This window comes from Pinus tabuliformis, chromosome 9 (genome assembly GCF_031772625.1).
Source record: "Pinus tabuliformis cultivar Carrire ecotype Pingquan chromosome 9, CPIR1, whole genome shotgun sequence".
In the NCBI taxonomy this organism is placed as follows: domain Eukaryota; kingdom Viridiplantae; phylum Streptophyta; class Pinopsida; order Pinales; family Pinaceae; genus Pinus; species Pinus tabuliformis.
The window spans coordinates 1989280596-1989291080 of NC_142307.1; the positions used below are offsets into that span (position 1 = coordinate 1989280596).

Consider the following 10485-nt stretch of genomic DNA (forward strand, 5'->3'; position numbering starts at 1 on the left):
TGGATGCGAGACCACTGCAACAGCAATTGAATCGACATTACCATTGCATTGTCTTCCAATCTAAGAGTGATCAAAACAACAGAGAAAAAAGGCAAAGGTGAGTACAGAAAGTTCATTTAAGCTGAACCTTAAATAAGGTTGCTTATTCATTAAAATTATTAGAAAAGTACTTTGAATGCTAAATTTTTAAACCTGGAATTCAGACCCCATTGGATTAAGCACTGGAGTCGAGCATTTGCCGAGTAAGGCTTATATCAAGGAAAGCCTTTCTATAGTCTATATTAACAATAGGCCGCATTTGAATTGTTGATTCCTCTCTTTATAAAATGCATTCCTCTTTTTTGTGAAAATTAAAGAGAAATACTCCACTTGTTGGTGGATCGTAATAAAATTTGGAGTGGTGTTAGTAATTGGTGCCACAACTCAGAGCAAGGGCATATTCCCATCGCCTTGTATCCCGGCCATGAAACCATTAAAGACAGTTGTTGACAACAGTCTGATTGAGGTTGAGTTGATGCAATACAGAGTTATTAGTTGACATTACCGACAAGCACTGGCTATAGTCATTCAAGTACAGAAAAGACATTAAACAAAGACATTAAACGCCAATCCTTGAAGCAGAGGAATTTGGATTCAAAGCCCCGACAATAATTTCATCTAAAACCAATCCCTGAAGTACTACTTGAATTCAAAGCCCTGACAGTAATTTCATTGTCAGTTTAATTGTTTGAGCAATTTCACTGTCAACTACCAATCCTTGAAGCAGAGGAACTTAGAATTCAAAGCTTGACAGTAATTTCATCCAGTTGATCCGTGATGCAGAGGAACTTGAATTCAAAGCCCTGACAGTAATTTCATACAAAACCAATTCTTGAAGCAGAGGAGCTTGAATTCAAAGCCCTGGCAGTAATTTCATTGTCAGTTAATTCAAATTGTTTGAGTAATTTCACTGTCAACGCGGTAATTCCATTGTCAGTTGATCCTTGAAGCAGAGGAACTTGAATTCAAAGCCCAGACGGTGATTTCATACGAAACCAAATCTTGAAGCAGAGGAGCTTGAATTCAAAGCCCTGACAGTAATTTCATTGTCAGTTAATTGTTTGAAAAACTTCACTGTCAACACAGTAATTTCAATGTCAGTTGATCCTTGAAGCAGAGGAACTTGAATTCAAAGCCCTGACAGTAATTTCATACAAAACCAATCCCTGAAGCAGAAGAGCTTGAATTCAAATCCCTGATAGTAATTTCATTGTCGGTTAATTGTTTGGGTAATTTCACGGTCAACTACCAATCCTTGAAGCAGAGGAACTTATAGATACAATACAAAGCCTTGACAGTAATTTCATTATCAGTTGATCGCAAGTGTAATTTCATTGTCAGTTGACAGCACATAAAACATGAAATCCGTTTTTAAAGATAGAGATCTCTGCACAAAGCTGAGAAAGACATGGAAGCTACAAGCCTCACATTTACGATCACATCACTTTTATTTTAACTTGTCTACTAATCAAATAACTTACAAAGGTGGTTACGTGAGGGGTTTTCCTTCCTTTAACAAAAATAAAAGGGGATTGGTGCTTTTATTAGAATCACATGTAATTTTATTACAATTCGACGAATAATCTACAAAGGTGATTAGGAAGGAGCTCTTTTTTTATTTTTTAATCCCGCTCGAGTCGTGCAAAATACTGTATGTTTTTTTTGACATATTCCAAATCCCTTTTACACTTTTTCCATTTTTATAATACACCTTTCCTTACAGAAAATACTTTTCTTCTTTCTTGTGCAAATATTTTATCCCCGTGAAAATTTTCCATGATTAAGGGGTGGGTCACGTTATGCTAATCTCTTCCGAGATTGTCTCAGCTTACCTTACTAAGGTACCAAAAGTCTTTATTGGAATGTGGAGCACGACATGACTCGTGGAAACAATTATTAAACACTTACAAATAGAAATCCCTGTATCTAATGCTGCGCCAAAAGATATTCCCAAATTACCTAATCAGTGAACATATTCTCTATGGCGCTATGCCCCAAAAAAATCTAATATTTTTATCAGATTGACAGCAACTGCTTTATTTGGATAGCAAGTAATCTTATATACTCATTTAATGGATAGATTACAAAGATTCAAACGCTGCACCAGAATAAATGCAATATAATAATAAGAATGAATACACAGTTGCTTTAGCAATGTGAAAATGAATACACAGTTGCTTTAGCTTTCAGGCCCCTTGTTCCTGAATTAAATGCATTGCAATTTGCAGCTAAACCTAAATATCTATCTAAAGTTTTCATTAGGTAACTAACCTTCCTGTTGATGCAGCTCTTTACAAGCAAGGAAAGATAACCATAAATGTTAATGCAGTACTTTACAAGGAAAGATCATCATATCTATGTTGTAGACTAACAACTTCCTGAGGGTCAGGGGGTGATGAGATCAGATCAGATTCCATCATAATAGCAGCCTCCCCCAAAGGATATCTGAGCTCTAACAACAGGAACTCCTCCTCCTCCTCCTCCTCGCATGGCAGAAAATGCCTGGTTCAAACGTGCTGCTTGGCACATCATCTGGCTAATTCTCTGCATTCATAAAACACCCAATAAATCCCCGTACTTAGAGAATCATCATGCCTCATTAAAAAAAATTACAAAGATATAAATCTCTCTTTGTAAATCTATCTATGAATATGCTCTGATCCCATATAAAAGGGAAACCATAAACATACACAAGCATAAATTCATCGTAACTCAATATCTTTATATCCATACATCAAATTATTTTATTCTTGTCCACATTTAGTATATCAAAGGCTAACATAAAACTGTGACGTTTTAAACTACTATAAAAAATTGTATATAGACACTGAGAGATTGGCACCTCAAGAATCTGAAACTTTTTTTACAGGAATACAAATCAATTGTAATTGAAGAAAAAAGACAGATATATAAACACTGAAAGATTAGCACCTCAAGAATCTGAAGCTTCTTGCGGCTTTACAGAGTTCAAATCAATTGTAACTGAAACTGAAGACCAAACACTAACATTAAAAAATTGGCAGATCAGGAATCTCAATTTTTTTGGGTATTTACATTGTCCAAATCAAATTGTGTTTGAAGCAGAAATCGGAAAGACTTATATAATTGATTGAAGGTGAAATCGGAAAGACTTAAATATAGACATTAAGATTACCACCTTGGGAAACTTGAAATATCTGTCCATAACATATCAGAGTCCAAAATAAATGTCATTAAAATATTACACATTGATATTGAGAAACTGGCACCTCCGGAATCTCAAACTTCTTGGGGTTTAACAAACTCCAAATGAATTGTGATTAAAGACTGTACAGATGATGAGATTGGCACTTTGAGAATTTTGAAATGAACTTTGGAATCTCTTTGGGCATATCAGAAAATGCCAAATTAATTTCATTTAAATACTATGAAGTTTTAAAATATATATAATATATATCCATCTTAACCCTCTGGAAAAAGAGTCAACATTAACATAATTTATTAATTATTATAAAATTCAAAAAAAACTAACATATATGCATCTAAATTCTTAATCCTGGAGCTTTTCAGGAGTTAGTGAATTGCATCTGAATTCTTCTGATCACTCTGGGTGCTTCATAGATCTGGGGTTAAATTTTTAAAACAGATGTATGTGCTTGCTTCATAGATCTGGGGTTAAATTTTTAAAACAGATCTACGTAACCACATAGAAATTAAGAGATTGGAAGCTCAAGAATCATAAACTTCATGGAGATGAACAGAGCCCAAATTAATTATGTTTAAAGATTGTAAAGGTTTGTACATAGACACTGAGATTGGCAGCTCCAGAACTTGAAACCCCTCGATTATGAAAGTGCCCAACACAATTCCATTTCAACACCATCAAGACTGTACAAAGAGATTGAAATTGGCCCATGGAGAATCTCAAACTTCCCAGCCTACAAGGTTCAGATCAATTCCCTGGGAGAATCTCAAACTTCCCAGCGTATCAATGGGTTCAGATCAATTCCATTTAAATATACTATAATATTAGTAGTATAGATCCATTTTAATCCCAGACCCATTAAACACCTAAATCCCAGATCCATTAAACACCTAATGAGATCAAAACAAACCTAGGCGTAGACATCTCAGTACTTCAAAGCAACAGGATACGATAGATCTATGTTAACTTTTTTCTTTACATTGGTGTGACATCGACTTCGTGACGTTTGTGTTTCACAATCGCACGACTTCCTGACATTTGTGTTTCGCAATCAGACCTCAGCGCTTATCTCTGTACAATAAAGACTTGTAGATAGACAGAGATCTGCACCTCGACAGTTTGAAACCTCAAGCACCATGAGAGTACCCAGATTGATTCCATTTGAATATTATATAGACTAGTATATGGACATTGAAATTGGAGCCTCCGGCACCATGACAGTGCTAAACTTAATCGCAATCTCCAATTTCCTGGGACATAACAGAGTCCAATTCAAATTTTCTTTAAAGACAATAGAGGCGTATATATAGACTGAGATTAGCTTCTTGAGAATTTGAATTCTCTTGGCATAAGAATTGTTCAAATACTATAAGCGGACGAGCTCAGATTAAAGTTCAAATTAAATGAAAAAATAATAAAGAGATAAGACCTTAACCATAAAACGGATTCTTCTTCTGCTTAGTAAATCCAGGATTAACATGCATAAGTCTGAAATTTAATGACTATATACAGACTGAGATCGGCATCATGAGAATTTGAAACCTCTAAACATGAGTCCCCAAAATTCAAATCAATTCCATTCAAATACCATAAAAACTTGCATATGATACTATAAAAACTGGTATGTAGAAATTGAAATTGGCACCTCCAGTATATGGAATTGTGTGGGAATCCAAATCAAATAAGTTTGATATATATAATCTAAATCAAACCAATTTATGGGAATATATATCAGCTGGGGTTTTTATCGTGGAGGCGAAGCTGTTTAAGGTTAGGCGAATCAATCAGGTTGGTAAAAGTGGAATATTGCGTTAACTAATCAAGTTCAAATTTTATAAATTGGTCTAAATTTCACAAAATTTGTTAGTTTCGTTTGTCCGCAAGAGTGGGGACTTGGCCATAATACAATAAAAGCACATCATGGCTGTTAATTCGGGCAGGTTGAGCCTGGTGGGATTGAATTAGGATCTCGGATCATTCTCCTAAAAAAATACCTGATTATCAGCGAAAACCTGAAAGCGAAGGCGTTGGCTTTGACCATGATTCTTATTCTTCCCGTTGCACCATCTCCGGCCCAGAACGAGGATACCCATGAGCGCAGCAGCCATCCCAAGCGAGCAAAGCGTGTTCACCTGCCTTTTCCAAACACCCAGAGGATGTTTCCACCCGGCCGCCTTGGTCTTATTCCCCACAGTTATGCGGCATGTCTTGGGTTGAGAATTTTCCAATCTGCCAAATCCGCCCTCCTCTTCTTCCTCCACCTCCACCGGTTTCGAACCATGATCCTCTTCAACCTCCAATTCATCACTCTGTCCGGAATATTCCTCGTTTTCCTCATCCTCTGCGTCGGAATATTTCTCCTCAGACTCGCCCTTGCCAAAGGCATCCGGTGATCTAAACATAGTTACAGGGCTTATGCACAGCATCCCCTCGGTCATGTCGTCGGATTTTATGTGACCTGCGGCCACAGCACGATTCCCCTTCATTTCATTATCTCTAAAGAAAGACGGAGCAAACATTTCATCGTCTTTACAGAACGAAGGAGCAAACATGTCCAGTACTAACGAAGAGTTTCGAACCCGAAACCCGTCGTCCACCACATACTGGGGAGAACCCCCCTCCTCCTCCTCCACCGTCTTAAAATTGCCCGAATTGCACCTAGACAAAGCAAAGTAATTGGCCTTGATCAGGCTACCAGGATCGATCCAGAGACTGACAGAACAGCATTTGTCTTCCTCCTCCTCGTCCCCAGCGAGAATCGAACCCGGGGTGGAGAGCACCTCCCACTCGTTTTCGTCCATGGATCGATCAATAGGTCTGCTCACCTCCTGCCTGACCCCATCTGTAAAGCTTGATTGAAAACCCTCCATCATCCCAGGGACTTGAACTTATAATAACAGGCACCCTGGTAGCCCTCATCAGCACTCCACGCGTTCAATTTTATACAGAAGGGATAAGGTAAGTTGATTGTAAATCTAGGAAGATGGTTAGATTTATCTCAATTGGGTGAACGTCACGTCATTATCGTACGGGCGGTTCAGTGGGAGAGACGTTCCCGGCAGAGTATCTGCTCGCTTTCACGAAAGCACCGCCCCATATCTATCCATGTCCGTCCCCCTTTCTTTGGAAAGATATTTAACTGACGGAATCTTGATGGCCGAAGGCATTAAATATAAATGGAAAAAAACAAAATGTCAGGCTGTTCACAGCAGTGTTCCCAGGGCTTGGTGGCGGACAGAAGGGTTTGGAGGGTTTCGCCCATGGCTCATCCCGCGACACACGGCCTGTATATATGTGGAGGGCCATGAGCGACATCGTGAGTGGGCGAAAAGTATGATTCATTGAATCTGACCGACAGACTTTTCTTCGGAGCTTTTATTTGATCGTTATTTTTCATAATTTGGCAAAACTGACCATGAAAATATGGTCATGTTTTTAATAATTTGGAAAAATTGACCATCAACATTAGTGGTTAATTGGCTTTTCTTTTAATAGAGAGATGATCAATTTAATTGGTTTTCCTTTTAATAGAAAGAGGATCTTTTTACTTAATTGTTGTATTTTAAAAATTACTTTATGTATAATTTTTTTATACTTATAAATGTTACATTGTGAGAATATAAAGGGTGAGAATATAAATTTTCATATATATGTTAAGAAAAATATATTAATATAAACTTATTTTATTGAAGTAAATTTATTTTTAAAATGTTTGTATTTTGAAAAATTTGATTCATTTAAATATTTTTAGATTTATATTAGTTTTTAATAATATTATACAAAATTATATAAGTTTTACATTTCTATTATAGATACGCAATTTATATATATATTTTATAAATACATATAATTAAGGGAAAAGTTGCACTTAAAGGATCTTCATCATTAAAAAAAATTAATTGTGTAAAAAAATTGTGTCTAAATATACTTGGGGATTAAAAACTGCCCCCAACAATTCAATTGAGTTCTTCGGAAAGGAATAGAGATAGTCATTGTAAACAAAATACATAATCATGTGGTTTTGGAAACTTTTTGATTGTGAAAGCGAGAGAATGAACTATCTCTCCTTTTCTTGTGGTCCAAAGAGTGATTAATATTACATCACAATTTGAAAATATCCAATTTTACCACATTTTTAGGCATTTAATGTGGAAGCAGATGTCTGAGTTCAAAAAGGTCTTATTCTTTGGCAAGGGAAAATTCCTCCAAGTCAAATTGTTTTGTTCTTTTTTAACACATGGTGAATCGGTAACTATCAGATCTAATCTATGAGAGACCCACCTCTTGTAGGCCTAATCTATGGAGACCCAAGATCAACTGCGAGATCTAATCTATGAGAGACCCACGATCTCGTAGGCCTAATCTATGGAGACCCAAGATCAATCCTCGTAGTTGCCTCTATAACACAAGAGTACATCCAACCCAGGATCAATCCTCGTCGTTGCCTCAACTACCTGCAAGTCGAATATACTAAGATCCTATGATTTTAGCAAGAGCGGGCTATAACACCAAGAGTACATCCAACCTAGGATCAATCCTCGTAGCTGCCTCAACTACCTGCAAGTCAGATATACTAAGATCCTATTATTTTAGCAAGAGAAGACTATAACACCAAGAGTACATCCAACCCAAGATCAATCCTCGCAACTGCCTCAACTCCCAACAAGTCAGATATACTAAGATCCTATGATTTTAGCAAGACCAAGAGTACATCCAACCGAGGATCAATCCTCGTAGCTGCCTCACATGCCGCGGGGTGGGGAATCTGTAGGGAATCTATTCCTTGAGCCGCCACCACAAAAGGTCATTGTACTCAATAAGATCAATCCTCGTAGGTGCCTCCACAAAAGGTCATTGTACTCAATAAGATCAATCCTCGTAGCTGCCTCATGTGCCGCGAGATGGGGAATTATGCCGCGGGATGGAGAATCTATGGGGAATCTATTCCTTGAGCCGCCACCACAAAAGATCATTGTATTCAATAAAATTTTAACTACGGTCTCTTGAGCTTCGCCCAAATAAACTTACCGTTAAACCACATGCCAAATTGCATAAACTTACGGTTAAACCATAGGTAAAATTGCTCTGTTAGCAAACAAATATGGAGTCGATCTTGAGCGACATACGTGACAATATTCGTGCCATTAGCTAAAGGATTGAGACTACAGATGTTGAAGGTTCCAATGTCTATGTTGGAGGAAAGAAGGCTCGTCATTACAGGGATGATGGCTAGGGGCCTAATTAATCTAGTTCTATTGTGTGGTCTTACTACTTAAATGTCCGTATTTTAATATGTTTTCATGTAAATATTGCTATATCTTGGGACAAATTTGTAAGGTTTATAGTGTACACTAGTTCAAGGATTTGTAGAATTTTGAAATTCCTCGTGAACTCCGTAAATTAATGGAAAGCTTTGTAAGGGTACTCGACTATATTTCACTTTTGTTAATACAAAATCTTTAATCAGTATGTTTTTAAAAAAATGCATATATATACCATGTTTTTTTTATATTTTCTATAAATTTTATATCGTGATTATTATATCATTGGAAAAATCATATGTTATAGTAAATTAATTATTTTTATTTTTTGTTTATTTTTATTTTTATTTTTATTTTTATTTTTATGAGAGGTGCTCTGCAATTCAGTATGGAAGAATGTTGTTGTGCTATGTTATGTAAACATTTTACTTGCTCTTATAACAAAAACAAAAAAAATGAAATGAAATGATCGTAATAGCTATATTTATTAATAAAAATAAAAATAACACTATGTTAAACATTTATACTCGGTCAAAAATAAATTAAAGAAAAAATTAAAAACAACTCTACACTAAAACAAAAATAACTTTAAACTAAAATCTTTTTTCACTCTAAAAGAGGTTTACATATCAAGAGATTTGATCCCTCTTGGGCTTGGTAGATCTAGAGTTAAGATGGATCTATGATGGTTTAATTTCCCCTTTTAAATCCGCTACATTCCACATGAATACCATGGGTCAATACCATGGAACCTCAATATCATAAACCATTTTTATTTTATTTTTATAGGGTTATTTATATTTATTTATATTTTATTTTGACCGAGTTAAAATGTTTAAATTACAACATCTCTACCATGCTGGGCTAGAGAGGGTCGGCCAACAAAAATAACTTTAAACTAAAATAATAAGGTAAACTTGACTTGGACAAGTAACTGGTGGTTTTTGAGCTCCAGTTTATGAGAACCTATGGTATTCATGTGGAATATAGCCTATTTAAAGGAGGAAATTATACCATAGTGAGCCAGTGAGGGTCCGCGCAACAAAAATAACTTTAAACTAAAATAGTAAGATAAACTTGACTTGGACAAGTTATTGGTGGTTGGTGATTTTGAGCTCGAGGTTTATCAGAGCCTATGGTATTCATGTGGAATATAGTCTATTTAAAGGAGGAAATTATACCAGCCTAGATCCATCTTAACAATCTACCAAGCATAGAGAGGGATCAAATCTCTTGAGATTTAAATCTCTTTTAGAGTGAAAAGAGATTTGATCCCTCTTAGAGCTTGGCAGATCTAGAGTTAAGATTGATCTAGGCTAGTATAATTTGGCCAAGTCAAAATGTTAAACAGGATAGAACAAGGTCAACAATAACTTCGAAAAAAATATTATAAAAATGAATTTTTATATGCATATTAACTAAATTTAAGTATAAAATCCTAAAATAGAATGAGTATGAATATGATATTATTTTAATTTATATAGTTAAATGCATCTTAATTTATAGCCATTATTTTTAGATATTTTTATATTTAATAATATATGTATTGTTACTTGTATATTTATTAGTTAAATTTATTAATATTTTCTAGGTTTATTAATTATAAGTTTTGAAATATCATAAATGATGATGATGATGATGGTGGTGGTTCACGTCCCCTGAGACCAAACATTGGTCAATCGGACCTAAAGGAAAAAATTATTTATTTTGATTTAAGGTTTTATTCCTATGCTCAAAAAGCTTGGAGAGAAGCCTCCCGAGCTCACTATAATTTTGACATTGTAAAAGGCTAAGAAGGTCAGTATTGTAACAAAGAATATGAAACTGAGATCTAATGTGGTTGTACGCGGGACACTCTAATAGGAAGTGGTTTTCATCCTCGATGTTCCTATTCTCACATATATGGTAGATCCTTTCCATCCATGGTGTTTTAGGAACTGCCCAATGACCTGTTTCACTATGGAACTCATGAGAATTCGTTCTAATCTTTGCTATATTAAT

General features: G+C 35.6%; 1 protein-coding gene across 2 annotated transcripts; it reads right to left on the reverse strand.

The window, feature by feature from the left end:
* Positions 1-2125: 2125 nt before the first annotated feature.
* On the reverse strand, positions 2126-6266 carry LOC149156993 (uncharacterized). Of its 2 annotated transcripts, none has more exons than XM_089438964.1 (2): positions 5218-6231; positions 2126-2583 (listed from the first exon to the last, which is right to left on the reverse strand). In XM_089438964.1, the coding sequence occupies exons 1-2, from the start codon at positions 6094-6096 to the stop codon at positions 2446-2448; spliced, it is 1017 nt and encodes a 338-aa protein (XP_089295090.1). In that variant the 5' UTR covers positions 6097-6231; the 3' UTR covers positions 2126-2445. The 2 variants fall into 2 exon arrangements, with proteins under 2 accessions (XP_089295090.1, XP_089295091.1); XM_089438965.1 differs by having other exon boundaries at positions 2560-4473; positions 5218-6266.
* Between the last annotated feature and the right edge of the window lie 4219 nt (positions 6267-10485).

Excerpts from the sequence above, each read along its gene's own strand:
- LOC149156993 (XM_089438964.1), bottom strand. The coding sequence starts at position 6,096 with ATGATGGAGGGTTTTCAATCAAGCTTTACAGATGGGGTCAGGCAGGAG. Across the intron at positions 2,584-5,217 it reads AGGTTTTCGCTGATAATCAG|AGAATTAGCCAGATGATGTG; the intron begins GTATTTTTTTAG and ends TTATGAATGCAG.